The sequence below is a fragment of the Macrobrachium rosenbergii genome, chromosome 13, assembly GCF_040412425.1.
Source record: "Macrobrachium rosenbergii isolate ZJJX-2024 chromosome 13, ASM4041242v1, whole genome shotgun sequence".
Lineage (NCBI taxonomy): Eukaryota > Metazoa > Arthropoda > Malacostraca > Decapoda > Palaemonidae > Macrobrachium > Macrobrachium rosenbergii.
In genome coordinates, this window is record NC_089753.1 from 21,429,861 (window position 1) to 21,453,917 (window position 24,057).

A 24,057-nucleotide genomic window follows, 5' to 3' on the forward strand; every position below is an offset into this window, starting at 1 on the left:
TCCCACCCTCCTCCCCACTTCAATTTTTGATAGTGAGTGACTCAATTAGGATGTCGGCTCTGTCGCCAGTATTTGTAGCAAAGCGTTGTCAAGTTACCTCAGGTAACTCGTTTGACAAGATTTTTCCCTGTAGCATTGGTAATGCTGACGATTTAATTACCAGGGTAAAATTATGTGCATATAGTTCGGCTGGTCAGTGACCAGGGCTAACCCAGGCGTTTAGGTAAGTATTACAATATTAGTTTTATTATGAAAACTTCATTTCTATCAATTCTATTTATTTGTTCAGAATCTGGATAAGAAAAACAGAGCATCAGGATCATCCTTCACTGCCAGAGCCAGTAATTATGCCAGTGATTCACTTCACCACAGGCTTTTGAACAGTCGTATAGTACCCTTAGGTAAGTGCTGTTAACATTTTTTGTATGAGTAAAGTATTTACTATCTGCTTCTAACCTGTTTATGGTCTTCAGGACTGCATCTAATTTTCATAGTCTTCTCTAATTAGCTCCTCAGTGGTTTGGTTAAACTATTTTAATAATAATAATATCTTAGTCTTCTCCTTACAGTACCTTGAATTCTTGACATTCTTCAAAGTATCCATTCCTCTGGAATATTGATTACCCTTTCATTGGTTTGGCATCTTCCTAATCAGTGTTAGCAGAGGTTTTATGAGTGTTTCCAGCACGCTGACACACAAGACACACTTCTTAACTTGACTGATGGGGTTGCTAATGTGATACAGTATTTGTAACACATTGTCTCCTCTGGTGTTAAAATTTCTCTCCAGCTCTTTGACTGCTTTTGATCACGTTGCATTACTATAGGAATGTAGTTGCATTTCTGTTCATGCTGGGCTGGATTTTGAGGGAGTTGGTGGGTGAATCTACTTACCCTACATTGATGATGTTTTTCTGTTAAATCTGCATGGAAGTCATTTAATACTTTTTTTGAATGAGATGGTGTTTGAAGACTGTGAGGAAATCTAATTTGCTAATTATTGATGGAAAATTAACAGGCACACACACACACACTTGGAAAAGCCTAAAAGACAAAGTAAAAGTGAAATAAAAGAAAATAGAGTTGAAATAACTGATAAAGCAATGAAAGAACAATTAACAATTTAGGAAAATTGTGGTGGAGGGAGGAAAACTAAGCCAATGTTGCATGGTGCCTTGAAGTCAGTACAGCTTCTTTAAAGCTTAGGCCTAAGTAATAGTACCAGGAAGAGTATTCCCCAGTTTGACAGAAAGAGGAACCAGTGTGGACACTGATTCTGTGGAGGCATGGCACATGCTAGTGGTTATCAAACAACAGCACTAACAAGATGTGGGATATTATTATTATTGAAGAAGATTAAATTTTACCCAAAGTTGCACAAGCTTTTCTATTTAGCAGATGTGTGCAGATCAGTATACTTGTCATCCATTAAGATTGCATTCAGATTTCAAGATCTATTGCATCTGATAGCAAACTGTTAAGTAAAATGAAATATGGTTTTTTGATGAAATATTAACATCATGACAAATGCAAAGGTTGACTGGAACAAAAATATAGTAAAGTTATTTAAGAAACTTGCGTTGGAAGATTTCGGCCTTTTATTTTTTCAAAAAGTTTTGTTTCCTCCACTAAAAGGGCAAAAAGAGTAAAAGATTGCTGTTAAATGTAATGTGATGTCTCACTGCAACATGTAATGCCTTCACACTGAAGGGTGATGAATGAAAAAGTAGATTCTTTCCACTCCCATTTAATGAAGAGACGTGAACAAATGAGAGAGCGGAGGATAAGATCCGATGCTCGTCACTCGTCAGTGACCACGGGCTATCTTATGCATCACGCTTGGAGGGAAAGACAAAAGTATTGTCTGCTAAAATACAATGTTGCCACGTTGCATAATTCAGCTAGTGATCTTACAGTACTTATAAGAATATATGAATGGTTCAACACGAATGAAATATCTTGGGTAACAAATATACTTGTTTCTGTAAAATAATAGTAAAAGTGTACATGAATACCTATATTTGATATCTATACATTAATTATAGTAGTTTAATTATACCAGAAAGTCATATATAGTCTTTTATATGGTTGGCTTTGAGGATTTTTCTTCATAGGGTGAAGAAGAGTAAGTAAAGGAAATCGGACTGAGCAGTTAGAGGCCACAGAGGAAGTATGGCAATGTCAAAACTAAGCTGGAGCCTGGAGAGAGGTCGCTGGAACCTTAGAATGCCTGGCGCCTGCTGTGTTCTGTCATAAGACATAACCACCTTTATTGGGAAGTGAAAGAGGAGAGTGATATTGTAGTAGTCTTAAGTAGATTTTAAGGAAATTGTGAGACACATGCCATCAGATTAGAATACTGTAATTGGTTTTAGTGTATTCTCCTTACAGGGTTACAGATGGTGGAGGAGTACATCAATAGGAGAGGAAACCAGTATTACAAATGTATACTTTGCGGAGCTCATGGAAAAATTGACATTATGTATCATCATCTTATAGGAAAAAAACATACAGAGAAATATATTGTAAGTTCTAGAAAGTTTACTTTTAATATAATTCGCTTTTGGTCACGGCCTCTCCTGTTTCTAAGTTGAAATCTTTTAATACATTGAAGGGTTTATTCTGTGCTCGTTGTATGGTTTGTGTAATGTTAATAGACTACTGTACTGTTATTATTCATGGGAACAAGTCTTTGCGTAGGATGCTGTCTTTGGATGTACTACTAGCTAGCTATCAAGTAATATCTTAAAACAGGACTTTTAAGTTCACTGCCCTGAAGGACTAGTTAAAATTTAGGTTTTAAGTAGATCATATATTTTAGCTCATCAAGTATGGCGAGGTCTATGTTTTACATTGTTGTTAATTTTGACATGTGTGAACTTCCTTTCTTTAATGTCTTACTTCCTTGGTTCAGTGGCTCTTTGTTAAAGCATTGTAAAATGTTATCTGGTGGACAAGATCAGAAATAAAAATATCAAAACTGCTCACCATCCTTGCCCCAAATTATCATTGAATCTGTCACTTGTTTGTTTGGAAATAAAAACTTTCACCTTTTATATAGCTGAATCCTTCAGCATATGCCAGACAGTTGTTGAACTTGGTAACAAGGTGCTTCTTGGGGCATGTGCAGTTGAGTCAGCATTACCCCCTCTTTAGTATGTATATGATTGTCAGACTGTGCACAAGTAGAGACAGGGTTTGTGTGGCAGGCCTCCTTTTGCAGTAGTCGTAAGTGCTGGGATGATTCTTTGCTGTAGTCACAAGTGCTGGGATAATTCTTTGCAGTAGTCACAAGTACTGGGAGGATACATTTGCTTGTGTTCATGTTACACCCAGGTCTGCTAGTGGTTTACTACAGATCAAGTGTTGTTTTAACATGACAGTGGTTTACCCTTTCTCTTCGAGGGGACGTACTCAGCTTATGCTTCTCTTGAACCTCATGGAGTCGAGGTACATTGCCCACTCATCCAGTGTGTATGCAGTGCTTTACCATGCGCATGCCAACAAGATGTTTGCATTACAATTCTTGTGGTAGACCTTTGACTTTGTTTTCATCCATCTGCCTTCTAGTGTGCCATGATGTTGCCTTATGTATTAGGCTTCACGGTCCAAAGAGAGACAGATTGTTATTCTCATCTTTATTTTGTCTAACAATGGCCCATGTGTGAAGATAACTGTAGGAACAGAAATAAACAATTTTGAGTGCTTATGTTTCGGTACTAAGTTGGTACAAACAATTGATGAATACAAACGAGTTTACAAACAATAATAAGAGAATATCTTACCATAAATTGGGCCCTTTATGGCATTCATTCTTCCCCTAACCAAGCCGCTTCTCTCAAACAGGCGGGCTTTTTAAAAGGAAAAGACACCCATCACAAGATGGTGATGTTTCTTAACATTAAGAAGAAGCCACCCATCACAAGTTGGTGATGCTTCTCACAAAGTCTTACATAGCTGTGTAGCTTCAGCTACAATGGCTCCCCTAAATTGTGAGAGCAGTTTACATAATAAAGCTATACTACTGAGGTATAAAATGAAATAATACAAGGATACATATATTGTATTACATAAAAAATATATATAGTTAGGTGCTCCATGATGGGGATTTCCCTGGTTTACCTTCTAACAGTACTGTAATATTACAGATTGAATAAGCCTGTCTGAAACTGTGGCAACCTTGTTATGTTTACGCCTAGCATCTAGACAATCTTATGTTTACCCCTAGCATCTAGACAAGACTAACTTAACCTTTCTGACATGTCTGGTCTCATCTGGCATGACTTCTGTTACACAACAATAGCGCCATTGATTGTGAGGTAGATTATAATCTTTTAATACTACTGTGTCACCAATTTTTACATTCTTCTGAGGTTTTGACCATCTTTGTCTAATTTGAAGAGAATTTAAGTACTCCCTTTGCCACCTGTGCATTTGAAGAGAATTTAAGTACTCTTTTTGCTACCTGTGCCATAACTGATTGAGCAGATACTGTAATTTTTTCCATTTTTTATCACCAAATAAATCTTCCTTTACAAAATTTCTAGGTAGAGGTAAAACTACCATTGACGTCATTGTGAGAAAATGATTAGGAGTCAGAGGTCCTAAGCTCAAGGGATTAGTAAGGTTGTCAGTGGACAATGGACATCCATTCACAATATTTTCAGCCTCAACCATGAATGTTCTTAGGGATTCATCATCTAGAATTTTACTGTGATCAAATAATCTGACATTCAAAACACTCCTTACAGACCTAATTTGTCTCTCCCAGACTCCACCCATGTGACTGGCATGGGGTGGGTTCATCTTAAAATTCATGAAATCACAATGGTCGTTCAATAGCTCATGCTTAATCTTGTTAGTATTCATTTCTCTCAGCCCCTTTTTAAGTTCATGTTGAGCACCAATAAAATTTGCTGCCTTGATCAGGCCTTAATTGTATAGACACCTCTTCTACATACAAATCTTCTATAAGCATTTAAAAAATGAATCGGTACTGAGGGAATTGGCAGTCTCTATATGTACAGTGTTGCTCTGGTTGACATGCATATAAACAATACACCATACCTTTTTAACTCTTTTCTGCCTTCTCTTATTACAAATGGACCAAACTAGTCAACTACACTATACATTAATGGAGAAGATATTTCTAACCTATCTTTAGGTAAATCAGCCATCTTCTCTGTAAGGGTTTCATGTCTAACTCCTCGACGTTTGACATGGACATCAAAATTACTTCTCTGTATCCTGCCACCTGCTCTAATTAATCCATCAACATCAATAAAAGGATCTAGCTTATACAGACGACTATTTTTCCTGACACATTTGGCATCACCATTATTTCCATTTAGCGATTGAAAGGCTTCAGCCTGAATTAACTTCATTGTTGTGACCTTGGTTTTGGTTAATTCATCTAGTGAAACAGGGACGTATTCAGTGTACAGTGATTTCTGTTTACATTTTTCCATGAATCTTTTTCCTAGCATGGGTCCAATCTGAGAATTAGCATAAGCTTTCAAGAATGATAGCATGGTGGCTAGATGTATTAGTTGTCGGAATTCTTTTTTAATTTGGATCATCATCTGCAACTTGGAAGGATACAGAAGTAGGATATTTTATGACTAAAGAGTGAGTGTGAAAATTGTTTTATGTTAAAAAAACATTGCTTTTTTTATTTCAGAGAAGTTGCTGTGTCTTGGGAAGTTCTGTCCTTAATCCAAATGAGAGGGAGGCATTGAGAAAGAAACTTTTACAGGATGAAGGAGTTAATGTTGATGCCATTAAGACCATAAAAGGTAAGCAGTTTTTATCATCCCACAAAATGATTTGAAAGTACCATATTTGAGAGTTGAGTGGCCTTACTGATCTTATTTAGTTTTTGACAGTTACAAATTCGACAACTGAGTCACACAATATATTAGATTTAAAAGCTTGCCACTTGAAGCATACTGTAACCAGAACCCACTGTGCTGGAGTATCCACAAACAGTGCAGGCAAGGTTGTATTATATTTTGTGATTCTGGTTATTTAAGGTGTCAGAAATTTAGTATTGATGAAATGCTAGATTTACTGTATGATATCATATGGATATATTGGACTTTGAGAGAAAATGTTAATATGTGAGATCTTAGCAAAACATTACTATCATTTTCATCTTGAGTGTTTTTCATAATCTTTTCTCTATAGAGGTAAAGTACAGTACTGCTAGTAAAATTATTTTTGAATTATTGTTGTGCCAGAGTAATAGGAGAATTATGAGGGCAATATAGATAGAATGATAGTAAAGTATGTCATTGACTTTAAAAAAGTAGCTTGTCTTGTAAGGTGTTTTAGTTCCAGCACTAGAGACTTGGTTTATAGAGAATACCTCACTGTTCGTTTTGGTTCCTTGCAGCATCCCTTCTTAGGCTGTTATGTTGCTTGCCACCTTTGACTTTCATCTATTTCCTTTGGTCTGTTCATAACTGACTGTCTAGTCTTTTCACTTTGACCTATCTCCAGTTTTCAGGTCTCATTTTATGAACAAGTACTTTGGGTGAGCCTTTAGAGAGTCTAGAAGGGTCACAAGGTTATTTCATGCAACTGCTTTTATGATAAATAATTTTTACAAGAAAAGTGAAAGGAGGGGGGATTAGTAATGGAGACTTGAGCACATCATGAAGTGTTGTAGCTTATGCTCATGCAAGACTGACCAAATGCTGTCCAGTTTTTGTACTTCAGCAGTAAGGTTTACTTTTTTCAGACAAAGTACAGTACTGAATTGTGATATTTTGCCTGTAACTGGGAACTTTTATTGTTCGGAGTCAACTAATTCAATGAGAATGTCCTTTTCTTTCAGGTGACGAGTTTTACCCATTCAAGTGGGAAAGAGAAGGGGTTGCGTCAAGAATGTATAACCACAAATTCAAGAGGGGCTTGTATGGATCAGAAAACATGACAGTTCAAATGGAAGAAGACATAGGAGATTCTGACAAAATTGAGAGAGAGCAATGGTAAGTATTGTGTGGTTATTGAAGTCAAACACCAGATATTGTGCATTCATATGTATCTTTTCAACTGAAATTCTTTGCTAGACAATGTGTGCAGGTTGGTGGGTAGGTGTGGTCATTGCTTATGGTACTATTTGTAGCAGGGTTTTTATGGCACTTCTCTTTATCCCCATGCTGCATTGCACTCTCTCTCTCTCTCTCTCTCTCTCTCTCTCTCTCTCTCTCTCTCTCTCTCTCTCTCTCTCTCTCTCATCCCCCCCCCCCCCCCCAGAGAACAAAGTTCATTAGCCAAACCCTACAAAAGCAATGTGTGCTTTAGTATTTTATGATGAGACGCATGATGATGAAAATATATCTTCCTTCAGGGGAACTGTTATTCTGTGAAGTGTTTTGGTGTAAAGACATCGTGAAAGTAACTATAAATGAGTCTCAATCAGATCCAACAGAATTCTTGAATCTTGGCAGCTCATAGGAACAATCATATGATTAGCTACCATTTACGTAATTTACTGATTAAACATAAACATTGCGTTCGCTACCACCTTTACTGATTAGCGTAATAAAACGTAAATATTGTGTTTGCTTCTTAACCGATATTTCAGTAATGAAATACATATCTGCAAGTCTCAGTGTTTGATAGGAATTGAGATATCTGTATGATGGTACTCTGTGTACTTCAAACTACTGTCGGTAAAGGTTGACTTTCCTTTTCCAAGTAGCGTAATAAATGTAAAATTGTGTTCACCACCTGACTTATTTTCGGTATGATATGCATATCTGCAAGACTCAAATAATGTTTGATAGGATTTGAAATATGTCTGTATGATGGTACTCGTGTACTGCAACTATTTTCGGTAAAGGTTAACTTTCCTTCTCCAAGTAGCATAATCAACGCAAATATTGTGTTCACTACTGGACCGATATTTTCAGTATTGAAATGCATATCTGCAAGTCTCAAATAACATTTGATAGGAATTGAGATATTTCCATATATGGTATACTGTATACTTCAAACTGTTGTTGGTAAAGGACAAATTGAACATCAACTTGAACTTTTCTTTGCAGAGAACTGAAAAAATGTAAGGGCAGTACATAATAAGGAGAGAAATTGTGCTTTAATTTTAGTTGCCTTTTTTAAGGAGAGTAGCCATTCTCGACATCTGGGAACCGTGCTCCGAGCGCCCAAAGTGTTCTTGTGGCGCTAACTCTTTTCCTGCATTAATTTTCTCTCCTGCTACTGGCCCTCGTTATTTTTCTCCACTTGCTCCCACACCTGGTTCCCTCGCTTCCTTCCCGTGGCCTTGCCAGTCTCGTGTATGACTTAAAGAAGTTAACTTTGTGAATGTAAAGTGTTGTGCAGTGGAGGAGGTGATTATCCAGCCCACCAGTTCTCCTAGACGTAAGTCACTGTCATACTCCCCTGAACCTGGGAGAAGTCATACTGATGTCCAATGGAGGCTGGTGGGAAGTTCCCAGGTAGTTGCCCCTTCAGTCGAGCTTGTTGCTGGTCCCAGGTATCGACAGACAGCCATTGGAAAGGCATCTTGCTGGATGTACAGTGGAGAAGGTGGCTATCCGACCCCTTTGTAATTATTGCAAGGGACTGCCTTCAAACCCTGTATTCTTTTTTTTAGTGAGTGAAAAAAACAGTGGATGATGTGACTACAGTCACCATTAGAGGTATATACTTGACCAGGTGAAAGTTGTTCTCCTTTGGTGTGATATGGGAACTGTTGACCATAGGCTTAGGCTCATGTAAACTGATAGGTTTGTATGATGAAAAATAAATATTTATCTCATTTTTAAGGAATGCAATCTCCAGAAACCCTTTAAGACAGCTATATGAGACTGGAGAATAGCTAACAAAGTGGTCATGTTGAATTATTGAGTGGTAATAATTGGGAAGTGTTGTTAAAAAAAAAAATGTATATAAGAGTAAATTTAGTAAATTGTTTTCAAAGAGCATCATATTTTTTCTGTTTTCCAGTTCATCAGACTCTCCAACACCTGGGCCATCCGAAGGTAGATCTAGAAGTATCTCACCAAGAAGGGGATATTTTGGGAAATCTCCATCTCATAGTAGAGATTACAGCCATTCTCCACCTTGGATACACCAAAGCTGTTATCCATCTTGTAGATGCCAAAGTGCTTCTACTTCTCCTGTGCAAGAGCGTAGAAGGAATTGGTCTAGCAGCAGTAGTGCATCAGAAAGTCGACTTACATCTCCAAAGAGAGGAATGGATGAAAATTCTATTTTTAAGATTAAAAGAGAACCTTTATCACCAGATCTTCTAAGGATCAGAGATTCTGAAGATCTGTCATCCTACAGAAATAGATCTCCACCTCCAGTGCTGATAAAGGCTGAACCTGTTTCACCTCCAGAGCAGATAAAGGCTGAACCTGTTTCACCTCCAGTGCAGATAAAGGCTGAACCTGTTTCACCTCCAGTGCAGATAAAGGCTGAACCTGTTTTAAAACCAAGAGCAGATAAAGGCTGAACCTCTTTCTCCAAGAGCAGATAAAGGCTGAAGGCTGTTTTCACCTCCATTGCAGATAAAGGCTGAACCTGTTTCACCTCCAGTGCAGATAAAGGCTGAACATGTTTCACCTCCGGTGTGGGTAAAGAGCGAACCACCTTCCCCTCCAGCTTTTCCAGGTTCAGTTATCATTTATTGAGTTACTGTTATGTAGTACTTAAGATACTGAATTACTGCGGTGTAGTAATAAAGTACAGTAAATAGCATCTTGAATGGCTGTAATTGGAAGTGTAAAAGGTTCCAGTGAGTAATCTTAACACTCATGAAATCAGGTTTACTTACTCAGCCATTGCTTTTCAATGACCACTGGACTTTCTCGAATAGGAAAGACTAAATGGCTTTTGAACCTCTGCTGCTAAAGTTTTATCAGTCAGTATAATGTGTGGTTGTCTTGTAGCCCTGACGGATATAAATTTTTCAAGCATCTTTAGAGGAGTAATTATAACTGAGAGCAGTTATGACTTGATATAAAAGATTTTAATACTAAACTTCGTTAAGAATTAAGTCCGAGATTCATTGAGGCTGTCCAAAACTCATGTATGGTAAAACTCGCCTATTTCTGGTGAACTGCTTGTGACCCTTGTTACATATAGATACGTAAAGATCTGTTAGGAAATTGATAATGGGTTTTTTGAAAGTGATTATGGGAGACTGTTGATACAAGAGGGAAGTTTAGATGTTGAACATTTGAATGATGCTAGAAATTCTTAGATTCAAAGTAAGATGATGTATGTGTGATATGGTAGTAAAATTTTGAATGAATGGCTGACCAGATTTGTAAGGTATGTCAGGAAGGGGGAAAGGTTCCAAATAATATATAAACATTAACTGTTGCTATGTGTAATGGTAAAAATGATAGAGGTAACTGTAGGAATGTTAGTCATAACATTACAGATACAACATTAGAGGAAGACATACTTTAAGATTCTGATTGAGAAAGAAAGACAAGTGAAGTATTTCTGGGGAAGAAGGGGACTTCAGGAAAAAGAAAGACGACTGAAGTATTTGTAGGGGAAGAACGGGGACTTCAGGAGAAAGAAAGACAATTGAAGTATTTGCAGGGGAAGATTAAGGCAAGTAGGATTGTGTGTGCGTGAGTATGCACCTGTGGTTTGAGTTGGTTAAAAACACCAGTCTTATAAGTTTGGGAATAACAGTTAAAAGCAGTATGTGGGATACAAGGACCAAGAAAAAGTTTACAAGTGAATTGTTAGATACACAAAGTGTGCTAATAATGTACAGGTATTGCCCTACTTACAATGGGTTTTAGGTTCCAAAAAACCCATCGTTTGTTGAAAAAATCGTATCTTGAATATAGCCTAGCCTACAATAGGGTAAACAGTACCATCTATGCATATATGGTAGCCTAGCCTACACTACACAGTATACTCTATACATATACAGTACAGTAATTAGTGTGTCAGCTAATTCTGCAGGTTCAGTGCAGACTGACTTTCAATAATTCAGTATAAAGAGAAATTGAATAACAAACAAGGCTTAGCCTACACTATAGTATATCGTATACATATACTGTAGCCTAGCCTATATTGTACTGTACTCGATATTCACATATTAACATCGTGTTATACAAACATCAACATAATGAATGCACATCATTTCCATGGATCTTTTAAAAAGTTATGCTTTACTATGCTGTATCCAGTAATATTGTATATATTCTCATATTGCTTTTGTATTATAAATTGCTGTCAATGTTTGGGTTTGGAAATCGATTACACAATAAGATTATTTTGCCACATTTAACTCAGTTCAGAGCCATTTTCTTGCTTGTAGTTAGTGCAAATGAATCTCTAGATACTTTATTTATATGGGACAATGATATTTTTCGTTATATGAAGTGTTTTTAAGTTGAAATATAACTTAAATACATATTGTCATAAATTAATTTAGCTATTTTTTTTTTCATTAATAGATGACGTTGGCGACTGGCCAATTGGGGGCATGTTTGTTTTGTGTGGAAAAAATCAAGATTCCGTTTGCTATTTTCTCTTGATTTCATCATAATACAAGCTTTAAGTATCTATCTTTTATCGGCGTGAAAACAGCAGTAATATGTGTTCTTTCATGCCCAGTAGTTTGAATAGCATAACCCGCTGCATGAAGCCCTATTTACAAAAGCGTCTCTCCCGTATGCGAGGCGTTCGGTGAGTTAGCGCCCGGGCGGAAAAAAGTTTTTCAAAATCCCACCTTCACGCTTGAGTATTTAAGATTAAAGAGGTTCATTTTTGGCTCATTTTTTTGCCATTGCCTGAAGTTTGATGTGGCCATCAGGCTGAAAAAAAATATAATTATCATAAATATTGGAATATATGACGGCGAAAAAAAAACTCGTATATAATTGTATACAAATCGCTGTAAATAAAGCAGTTAAAGCTATTAAGGTTAATTTTTTTAGTTGTATTGTACACTAAATTGCGATGATTTTGGTATATAACAAATTTAAAACGTGCAACAACACAGAAAAATATTATCACAAAATGATGCATGCATTAAATATGACGGGCGTAAACAAATTTTTTTTCAAAATTCACCATAAATCAAAATATTGTGCTAGAGACTTCCCGTTTGTTGAAAAATGAAGCTAATTGATTGAATATTACTAGACTGTAAGTGTTTTAGCTTACAATTGCAGTTTTCGACCATTTTCGGTGGAGTTAAAGTTGATAAAGTCGAATTTTTTCTATTTATCGTGATTTATATGGAAATATTTCAAAACTGATGAAAGCTAAAACCATGACTTATTTTTTGTTTATGGTATTAATGAAATTACGCACATTTTCATATATAAAAACTTTGTGTAACGATAATATAAAGCGGTGCAAATATTACGACAACGAGACGAAAGAATTTCTGAGATGTTCGGCCGGAGTTACCGCGCAGACGTGAAAATGTTTTTCAGAAATTCACCATAAATCGAAGATATTGTGCTAGAGACTTCCAATTTATTGCAAAATGAAGTTAAACATGATTGATTATTACTAGAATGTAAGAGTTTTTAGCTACAATTGCGTTTTTACCATTTCGGTTGAGTTAAAGTTGACCAAAGGTTGAATTTTGGCAGTTATCGTGATTTATGAAAATATTCCAAAACTGATAAAAGCTGCAACCATGAGCTATTTTTTCTGTTGTATTCATATGAAATTGTGCACATTTTCATATATAAGTTTATGTAAATGACTAATGTAAAATGATGCAACATTACGACAACATGACGAAAGAGTTTCTGAGATGTTGGCTGAGTTACGCAAGCCAGGCAGTAAATTTTTTTTTTTTTTTTTTTTTTTTTTTCAGAAATTCACCATAAATCGAAACATTGTGCTAAGACTTCCAGTTTGTTGCAAAATGAAGGTACTTGATTGAATATTACTAGAATGTAAGAGTTTTTTGGGCTATAATTGGGTTTTTACCATTTCAGTCGAATAGAAGCGACCAAAGCTTGAAATTTTGGCAGTTATCGTGATTTATATGAAAATATTTCAAAACTGATAAAAGCTACAACCATGAGTTATTTGGTTGTTATTCTACATGAAATTACTACATGTTCCATATAAAAACTTTAATAACGACTAATAAAACAGTGCAAACATTGCGTAAACGGTGAAGAGAATTTCTGGCGCCGATGTATGAAAAAAGTTTTTTGAGAAATTCATCATAAATCGAAATATTGTGTAGAGACTTTGTTGGTTGCAAAATGAAGGTAAATGATTGAATATTACTAGATCGTAAGAGTTTTAGCTTAAAATTACGTTTTTTTTGACCATTTCGGTCGAGTCAAAGTTGACGAAGGTTGAAACACAGCAGTTATTGTGGTTTATATGAAAATATTTCCAAACTGATAAAAGTAACAACCATGGGTTGTATTTTGTATTGTACATGAATTTGCGCACATTTTCATATATAAAACTTTATGTAACGGCTAACATAGAACAGTGCAAAATTACAACAAAATGACAAAGAATTTTGAAATACCGGCTGAGCTACCACTCCGTTCGTAAGAAAAAGTTTTTCAAAAATTCACCATAAATCGAAATATTGTGCTAGACTTCCAATTTGTTGCAAAATGAAGGTACATGATTGAATATTACTAGAATGTAAGAGTTTAGCTTACAATTGCGTTTTTCGACCATTTCAGTCAAAGTCAAAAGAAGTTGATTGAGGGTTGAAATTTTTTGTAGTCGATTTATCGGCACGTCCACTGCACCCAGCAGACAATTTTATTCGATGTATGATACGCCAATAGGCATTTGGGGTTAGGGACGTCATAATTTATCAATGTACAGCACCCCAGGCAGAAACTTTGAGGTCGGCAAAATAAAAAAAAATCACATCAGTGGAAAAGAGAATGACACGTGCATTCACACTGTATAAATAAAAAAATTCGAAAAAAGTACCTTACCTTTCTGCAGAAGTTGAAATGACTATTTACAACCCCTTGTGGAGCCTCATTTACAAGACATTCGTAAATTTTACCAACTTATGTATGTTTTTCTAATAAGTTTTTGGATTTCGGCCAAATTATTACTGCTCACACAACAGCAAAACAGATAAGAAATAAAAAGTATAAATTTTTGCATATTTATTTGAAAAATATTCACATAAATTTACGAGAAGGAAGATTCATAACTTTTTTACTTTTACATACTTTTCTAATATTTCTTTGCAATTTGTAAAATTATATTTACAACCGACATACTATCGTAAAAGATAAAAACAAAAAACAACAACAACCTTCGTATATTTACAAGCAAATTTACAAAAAAGACTCGTGGAGAGAGATGCAGTACCTTTCCCCCTGAAGTCATAAGCATTACTGATACTGGCCTAACTCCGTCTGTATAAAAGTTGCCATTAGTGAATTTACAGCATATAGAAATGCTGGCACCTTTGTTTCGAATCATTATTACCATAACAGTGGTCGCGTGAATTCTGCTTTCACACTGAAGTTTAACCGTCCACCTCCCAAACCTGTTTTTACTTCACTGAAGCTCAATCCGTCCACTAAAGGGTTAAAATGCAGTACTTTCTCCAATTTTATTTCGGTCGAGCTTCATCCATGCTGCTGATGTACGATAATTTATAAGTCATTAGCAGCTTGGACATTGTTTTCTCCTTCATTTACAACTTGCAGCTTAAATTTGCAGTACATTTCTTAATCGATCTTATCCATACTGAATAAAGAATTTATAATGTAAAAATATATCAGCTTCCATTCTATTTAACATCATTTATACTATAAACCTATGGTAATTGTGTATTACCATTGCAATGGTTGAAAATGCTAAAAAGGGCTGTTATCCGATTTTGGTGATAAACAGAACAACAGTTTTTGTTCAGTAATGTTATTAACAATACTTTTATCATTCTCTGTTACATTTTTAACTAGAAGATGGGATAAAGAGTTGGAGGAAAAGAAGCTGGTCTATTGTAATTTGGTCTCTCACTGCCTGATTGTACGCTGCTGCCTGTGCCTGTGCGAAATTTAAAAATATTTTATAAATATTGTTGTATCGGTATTAATTGCTCACCCCATTGTAAAATCGAATTATCGTAAGATGAAATATCGTAACTCGAGCACTACCTAAGTATTTTAATAGTTTTATCACAAAAAGTGCATGTAGTCATGAAAATGAGATGAAAATACAGTAATTAGTGAATATTTCTCAGTGAAAAATACTGTGAATGGTCGGATTTTCAATAAAAATATGTATATATGTTCTATAGAGGAAATCTGTGAATAGGTGAGATCGCGAATATGGAGGGTTTACTGTACACGTGCAGAGGCAATCTAGATTAGGTATTTAGTAAGTTTAGCATTCATTATATGTATTTTTTAAAGCAGTGAAAATTCATTTTCATATAAGTAACTTACCAAGTAATTACATAGCTATAGTTTGTGGGATCACGCCAGCCTTTATTTAAAAATCGTGATAATCGTTTGAGAATAGGTGACAAGCCCCCGCCCACTATGGGAGTACTGGAAACAACTTAGCAGACAACCTTGTTCTGTTTCTGCAGGCTCATGAGTCAACATTGTGGATTTGTTGCAGGCTTTTTTATCGGGTTTTTGGTTATGCTCACTGGAATTTGGTGAAGTATTGTCGCTTGTTTGGAGCCTTCAAGCTTTTATTAGGTTTTGTCAACATTTTTGCCTTAGATGTGTCTGATTCGAGAGCATCTAGTTTTCGCTATTGTAGCGAGGGTTGTTAAACTAGACTGACTAGTCAACTTACAATTCACATACTATTTGCAGTAAATGTAGAGGGCAGGTATGTACTAAAGAGAATACTTGTGATGAGCACAAGGATCTGGATGAATAGCTTGAAAGGATTCGGAAGAGAAAGGCAGCCTCTAGGCCGAAGAGTAGAGCTTCTGCTAGCCTAGATTCTACCCCTAAACCTAAGTCAGATCTTTAGTCCTGCTTTTCCTTCTTTCCCTGTTCCCACCCTTTCTCCTATTCCCAGCCCTCGTACTATCAGTCCACTTACTCCTGTGCCTGGCTCCCATGCTTTTGACACAAATGCCATTGCCAATCTTGAATTCAGGTTCGATGAGAAAATAAAACCTGGTACATAGTGCATACAGTACTGTTTCCGAGTTAGGAGCATCCCTGAAAGTCCTAATGGACAAAGTGTTTGAAGAAGATTGTATAGTGAACATAAAGTGTCTAGTCCCCAGTTCATCAGGGCGTTGGAAGTATGCTACCTGCATATCCAACATTATCATCCAATCACCCGGGTGAATGGATAACAGGACTGACTGGTTCGTCTCCATCTTGAACTTCATCTTCCTTACAAAGAGATTGAGGCCGCTTACGTTGAGGACTGGTCTCCAACGTCTGATGATTTGGGGACTACAAACAGACTATTGTAGAAGCCCTCTGTGCAGATATCCTCAACTTCTATGGTTCTCTTTAGAAGGAGAGAGGATACCTCCTTCAAAAGGGATGAATGCTTTCTGAGCCTCTTGAGTAGGCTGTTAAGACGGTGGGAAAAGTTACCAAAGGAGGGTTCTCCATAAAAGGGATGGAGTAGCCCTACTTCAGAACATTGACGATCCACCGTTCTGTCCCTCTGTGACTTCATTTCTCCCAAAATTGGAGAAGTCTGGCTCATAGTGGGGCACAAAGGACTTCTTCATTTCTTAGGCAAGTCCTTGGAAGAGCTCCTCTTGATAGCTCTGGCTGAGAACTGGACATTGGAGCAGGGTCTGGTTTGCGACTTGAGGTTGCTCCCAAGAAAGGGATGGTGCTGAAGAGGAGAGACCATCTTAAGCACAAAGACGACGAATCTTAGGGGCATTTGGAAAACTGTGCCAAGAGGTCTTCAGTGGACTTCTTCTGGAGGTCCAAAGCAGTTTCCCTCACTATTGTCTGAGGGAAAAGGTGAAAGGGCTCTAGAAGCAAAAATAATAGCGCCGACTTTTGGGACTGTGCGACTCCTCTGGCGGTGAAGGGACACCAAAGTTCTCGCTTCTTCAGAACTCCCAACGAGAAAAGAGCCGCAAGTTCCGAAGAGCTATCCCTGATGGAATTTGTCTGCACACGACAGAACTCCTAACCAATCTGCTGTGAAGTTCTCATCCAAGCCCTTGAAGATTTTGATTTTCTAGGTAAGGGCTCCGACCATCCAATCTAGGAAACTGAAGACCTCGAACACCTTGAAAAGGTTCTTAACCAGGTGGCCCAGCTCTGGCAACAAGAACATTATCTTCATCGAAGTGAAGGCTGAGCAGTGGGAAGAGCTGATGAAGCCAGAGAAGTCCCCTTGGGAGGAGGCAGCGACTCCGAAAGAAGGAGCTTCCCTGGTGGCGTACAACAGGTATCATCTTTTAATCAAACACGAGGGAGGAAGGGTGAAAGAAGCCTATCCTTGCTCCCTCTTAGCAGAAAGCCAGCCTCCTTTATCTTTGAGTGCCTTCCTAGACGATGAGGAAAGAACCATCTTGGGGAGCTTGGAGTTATCCTCTGGGAGGCTCCTCATCAGGGAGGTCGATGCAGGCAAGACCGGGGCAGCTGGAGCGAAAAAAGGGAAAGCTCGTCAACAGGTAGCAAAGAAGAGCTGCAAAGTGCTGAAGGAGGAGCAGGGTCTTGGGTAAACTCCTCTTCCTCAGAAGAGATTAGGGACAGTGACAAATCATGAGCAGGCTTGGAGGCGGGAGCTTTCAGGTAAATTCTTGTTATTCTGTTGCCTGATGGGCGTAAGTGGCTCCATCTTGATCCAAAGCGGGCACTTGGTGTTCAGGAGCAGTGATAGGTGATGAAGAGTTGGTGCTGGGCACTTGTGAGTTGGTGCAGGCGCTGTGCGTGGCACCAGGCACCGGAGCTGGCGCTGAGCCAGGAGCTGGCACTGGGCACTTTCGGGGTGGACAGGTGCTTAGGCGGGGATGGGCATCTGAGATGGTCGCTGGGCACTTGTAAGCCAAAGGAGGTGTACATAGTAAATCGACGGGAGTCTGGTTGGGTTTCCCCTGTCCCAGTTGGCTTTGGTGGGGTGGAGGACTCATATGGAGTCTGTGCAGCTTGGCCGGACACTAGGGGGTTTCAGTAAGAAGCTTATCCATAGATGGGCCGAACAAGACGAGAGGGTGAGAAAACTGCAGGTCATCTGGGGGCAGTTGGTGATTTTCTTGGAGGACATAAAAACTAAAAAGTCTGAGAATTGAGAATCATCCCCAAATAGAGGGTCTCTTGTGTCGAGGCTAACTAATGAACCTCCAAAAGTCCCAGTTAGCCCTGACACAAGAGATCCTCTATTTGGGGATGATTCTCAATTCTCAGACTTTCGGTTTTGTGTCAGCCCATCAACTGGATAGTTTTCTCACCCTCTGTCTTGCCTACTACTGGGAACTCTAGCGTCCGTCAAGCTGGCAGACTCCATATGTGTCCTCCAATTCTACCTCATAGCCAACTGGGACAGGAAAACCCAACCAGACTCTGTCGTGTTTACCATAACTCAGGAAATCAAGTTGGACCTCCAATGGTGGCTGTCCGAAGCAAGATTTTTGCAGGGAAAGTCTCTTCATCCTCTGAGCCCCAACCTGACCTTTTATGCAGGAGCCTCTGATCTAGGCTGGGGAGCCCTTCTGGGGAGTCAGGAAGTTTCTGGGACGTGGTTCCCAGAAGAAAAGGAACCTTCATATCAATGTCAGGGAGTTAACGCCATTCATCTAGGTCTTCAGTGCTTCTCAACCACGATCTACAAGAAGACAGTAATAGTCCATGCGGACAATACCACTGCACTGACATATATTTGGAAGCAAGGAGGCACTCATTCCTCTTTCTCTCTGCCAGGCAGCAAAGGATCTTCTATGGACAGACCAAAATCGAGTGATGCTGGTCACTTGATTTATTCAGGGGAAACTGAATGTTCTGGCAGACGAACTAAGCCGTCGGAAACAGGTCCTTCCCACCGAGTGGACCTTGGATCCCATGGTCTGTCTTGACCTTTGGGGATTATGGGACAAACCGACTTTGGACCTGTTTGCCACTTCAAGAAACCATCGACTTCTAAATTGTGAAAATTATATTTTCATATAAAATTTAGTTTCATATATACTTACCAAGTAATTACAGAATCAGAGCCCTCCCTCCTCCCCTCTCATGGACATAAGGACACAAACAGAATGAGGTTGTCTGCTAAGTTGTTTCCAGTACTCATGTAGTGGACAGGGCTTGTCACCTACACTAAACTATCGAAGCGTTACTGCGATTTTTAAATAAAAGGCCCCTGTGCGAGTTAGAAACTATAGCTATGTAATTACTTGGTAAGTATATATGAAACTTAATTTTATTATGAAAATATAATTTTCACAATTTAGTAAACATTTTTAATGAAAAATTACATACAATATTGAATATCACAAAAGAAATATACAGTAGTTCCACTATCTTTTAACTCATTATAAGGAACATTTTCTGGACTAAGTTTTATAGTTTGTGATTACATGACAGTAAAAAAGTGTTAGAGTATTATCCTGGAAACATACATGTATATCTATATACTTCATATCTTTTACAGATGATATGCATTCTGTTCAAATGCCAGTTACAATTGAAAAGCAAAAGTCGGATGCAGCCGTGCAAACGAGCTTAAATTTGGAGATGGAGAAGATGCATTTAGATGATTATATCAAGAATTGTAAAGGTAAGTTTTCCCTTCTTGAGTTCAGTGCATGAAGTTGGTCATTACTGTGTCCATCACCAGTTTCTGTTCTCTTATTCTCCCTATTTTATTAGTGGGATGTTTAGGGACCGAAAGATTAAAGGATATTAACTATCAGAATGGCTACAGACCTTGTTAAAATGATGGATTCGTGGTAAAGTGATGGATCTTCAAAAGACTGGACAGCCTTCAGCCTTGTGTAACATAGCCCTGAAAAGAATTAAAAAAAAAAAAACAGTATATTTTATGGTTTTCAAAGTATTAACTGTTGCTTCACAAATGCCATTTTTACTGGTCATGGAATAATAAACCAAGTCTTGAATTCCAAATTATCTCATGTGGAGGGTAACAAGTGAGTGGAGTACAGTAGATCTTGGCACTACATCTTTGGGGGTATGCTGTATTTTAGCAAATTTACTTCATCCAAGTGTATATCTATTATTTAGTGTCTTCTCCACTTCCCAGTTATCTTTGATGAACTGTAAATTTAGCTTCTCAGTATTTTGTAGAACACAGATGAATTTAAATATGCTTCTGAAAATCAACTACCGTAGTTTATTTTACTGTTAAAAGTTCCTTTGCATTTTGGTCACTAAATTGCTTTATTGGCTTACCAGTGGATGCCTGTTTACATATTTTTTGAGCGTTTCTGTTTCTAATCTCAGGGGGATTGGATTAACTCTTTTCCACCCAGTATGCCAAAGATAGACTTGCTGTCCTTCCCAAGCTCACTCTTTGGTGTCTGTTCTGTGGTGACTTGAGGATTTGTGACTTCTCAGACAACCTCACATAACAATAGTAGGCCATCACATTCCATATTTATTATAGAGCATTCAGGATTCCATTGATTACTGGTAAGCATGGGAACACTCAGATACACTCTCTCTCTCTCTCTCTCTCTCTCTCTCTCTCTCTCTCTCTCTCTCTCTCTCTCTCTCTCTCTCTCTCTCTCTCTCTCTCTCTCTCTCTCTCTCTCTCTCTCTCTCTCTCTCTCTCTCTCTCTCTCTCTCTCTCTCTCTCTCTCTCTAATAATACCAGCCAGTTAGTCTGTGCCACTTAGATATGCTGAAAGCTTGGCTCTAGTTTATGTTGGCTGTGGGAATGAGGTGTGTTTTTACATTCTTTACCTTTTCTCTCCGACTAAAAACTGTGAATGATTTCCATCTGAATTTTCCTAGCAATCTGGTTTTTGTAAAGGAAGAATTTGTGAGTGCATTCAAAAATAAAATTGTGTAAATTGTTAAGTTTTTTTATAGATAGAAACCACTACTTTGCTTGCCTTCCTAACCTGTTAGTTAATTGCAGACTTCATATGTCCCCAAAACAGTTACTTTAGGCTGTCATGATTGGGGGATAATACTGTCAGTCAGTTACCCAAGTATGCATATGACAGTGTCAGTAGGTATTCTCAAGTATAAACTTAAAAAAAGCATTTGCCAAGCAATGCTTTGTGTCTATGAAACAAAAATGGGTAGGAAGTATTTTGATATACTGTATTCTGATGGTTTGAGTAACCTCTTTCAAGTGATGCTTAGCAAGATAATTTTTTTATTTAAAATTTGGTTTTCAAGCTAAGAGTACAGTACTGTATTCCTGAATTTAGATTTATCATCTTTGTATCTCTGTGTTGTATGTATGACTGTTTTTTTGAGTTCTAGGTGATCACCACAAGAGTTATATTATAGCATTAGGGAGTTAATGTTATGAATGTTTGCTAATCATAGGTAGGTTGTGGAGACTTGATTATAACATTTTTCTTTTAATTCAGCCGACACTTTGAGAACCCCATCAGAAGCAAAAGCAGCAATGGACCTTATGAATGCCTATGCCTTTGCTATACGTGGTGTCATATTGAAAATGGAAGACGGGACAGGTGAGAATCCAGAAAAGAGGAGGATGTTGAAGCATCAAAAAGCGGTACGTCTTAAGTCTTTTATATGCTGCGTTGATGTATGTTGACACAGATACTTTGTCCAATAGGAAATCCTACATAGTTGTTTCATATACACCACTTTGTGATAGCCTTCAGTGTGCATCAGCTCAGTTCCCAGATGCGCTCAAAAGCTGAAGGAGGACTCCCACCTGTCATCTGCACATCTGCGGTCCAAAACACCCTCTGACAGCATTGCAGTCATTCCAGCTGTACTTTCACCTTTAGCAGTCTTGCTTTGTTTGCGCCCAGAATTTTCAAGTTTTCACACCCTTCTTTTTTATTTGCTTCAGCATAATCTCATTTATTTTCACCCAGAATTTCACTCTGATGATGGGTATTTGCATGTTTTTCCATAACCCTTAATGGACGGTCATCATCATATGAGTATCTATAAAAGGTTTTGAGTGATGGATGGGCTAACTCATGAGTACAGGCAGTCCCTGCTTAGCGGTGGCAACAGGTAAACGGCGTTTCAGTGTTACGGTGCTTGGCTAACAATGTCATTACAGTATCCATATTTTTTATGCCAGTCTGGTTAATGGCGCCGATCTCTAATTAACAACACCATTAAGCAGGGATTTTGGCGCTGATCTGTGGTTAACGGAAGTGGGGATTTTGCGCTATTTCGCCAATCTTTGGTTAGCAGCACTTGGCTGGGGACAGGACTCCCGCCATTAACTGGGGCTACCTGTATTAATATTACATGCCGTACAATTTCGATAAATTTAGCAGGAAAGATGTTCATAGCACTTCAATGGTTGATAAATGACTTTTGGCAACTGTGTAGCTCAGCACAGGACAGAGGGGGAGTTAGTGTGCCTTGAGACCTGATGGGGGAATGTACTGCCCCTCCCTATCCCATGACATCGTTTTATTTATTTGCTCATAAATATACCCAGGGATTGCTGTTGGTGTTGGTTCTTATCTTATATGACAGTATGTCAGCTGTAATTGTAATTTTGCAAAGAAATGTTAGAAAAAGACATGTATACCTCACAGAAGTTACTCCATCTCCCAATCTCAATAAATCTCGAAAATATTTTATAACAAATATACTGTACTCAGAAATTTGTTACTGAATTATGTTATGATATTGTGTGAGCCATAATTATAATTTTACAAGTAAAGTAAAATAAATTATTAGAAAAAACTTGTACAGGTTGTCCATCACTAATCCGGCAATCAGTAGTCCAGAACAATCAGTAATCCGGCACAAATTTCGGCTAGAGTAATTTCTAATGTTTCCACACTAATTTTCAAATTTCCCGGGTCGCTGCGCTAACTCGCTTGCCGGCCACTTTGATTTGGTGGCGCAGTGTGCTGCATCAACAAACTGTACCTCTATTTCAATAAAATTTCACTTGAATTTACAGGTATTTCCCTACTTACAATGGGGTTAGGTTCCAAAATACCCATCATTAGTTGAAAAAATTGTATCTCAAATATGGCCTAGCCTGCACTAGGGTAATCAGTAGCTGGTGTGCGCCTGTTAGCGTCCGAGCTCCAAGGTGTTTCTTAGTGTTCTTTAGCGCCCATTGGCGCCCAAGCACCCTGGGATGTCTATGCACCCTGTAGCACCTGAGCTTCCAGTGGTTTCATAGTGCCCATTGGTGCCCGCACTTCAAACTTTGTCTGTTCATCGCACTTCGTCAATTGTCGTTCCTGCATCCTCTCCTTAGGTTGGAATTTCTTCAGCGCAGCGCCCAGAGCCTTTGTCTGCACAAGTGACTCCGTACCCCAGCTCCTGCTTCTAGTATTCAGGCGTCTGCAGCTGTTTTGGGCCCTATTCAGAGTAAGCTGGATAGTATTTTGAGCCTGCTCAAGAAGGCTCTGTTGGCTACTCTGACTCCAGCAGACTTGCCTTTTTCGTCAATATCTTCTGACAAAGAAAGAGGCGGTGGACTAGGATACTCCCTCTGCAGCTTATAGATTTCTGCTTGCTACTTTTCCAAGCTTCTTCGCTCCATCAGTACTCTCCTTGCCTGTGTCTGCCTTTTTAATGGAGTATCAGACTTCTGGGTCCTCGAGATTACCTAAAATGGTACTCTTCGGCAAAGGCTTTAAAATGAAGTGGAAGGATGGCTTGCAAGGAAGAGGGACCAAGGTAGAGCTGCCTTCAGTTTTCCTCCTTCCAGACTTTCTTGGGGGAGATGCCAGTTTTATGCCACAGGAAGCTCCTTCCTTGGGAGTCTCTGCCTCCTCCCAGGGGGACTTCTCCAGTTTGGTAGATTTGGTCCGAAGATCGGCATTTACGTCAGCGAAGATCATGTTCTCCACGTCAGAATGGGCTCATCTTTTAAAAAACTTGTGTAAAGTTATTGAAGTTATGAGCTGCTTAGATTGGTCAGTGGGTGCTCTGGCTCTTAAGATCAGAGACTGCTCAGTTTTGCCCCAGGATTCTTCCACTTGGAGTCCTT

At 38.3% G+C, this 24,057-nt stretch overlaps 1 protein-coding gene across 1 annotated transcript in view; it reads left to right on the plus strand.

Annotated features, from left to right (window-relative positions):
* The first annotated feature begins 270 nt into the window (after nucleotides 1-270).
* Nucleotides 271-24,057, plus strand: part of LOC136844982 (uncharacterized) — a 24,705-nt gene continuing 918 nt past the window's right edge. Inside the window, exons 1-8 of the mRNA XM_067114477.1 lie at nucleotides 271-401; nucleotides 2,392-2,525; nucleotides 5,681-5,795; nucleotides 6,839-6,992; nucleotides 8,977-9,455; nucleotides 9,556-9,645; nucleotides 19,564-19,689; nucleotides 21,476-21,624. Coding sequence (XP_066970578.1) covers nucleotides 2,400-2,525; nucleotides 5,681-5,795; nucleotides 6,839-6,992; nucleotides 8,977-9,455; nucleotides 9,556-9,645; nucleotides 19,564-19,689; nucleotides 21,476-21,624 — 1,239 coding nt within the window. The 5' untranslated portion in view covers nucleotides 271-401; nucleotides 2,392-2,399. The remainder of the gene's footprint in view (nucleotides 402-2,391; nucleotides 2,526-5,680; nucleotides 5,796-6,838; nucleotides 6,993-8,976; nucleotides 9,456-9,555; nucleotides 9,646-19,563; nucleotides 19,690-21,475; nucleotides 21,625-24,057) is intronic.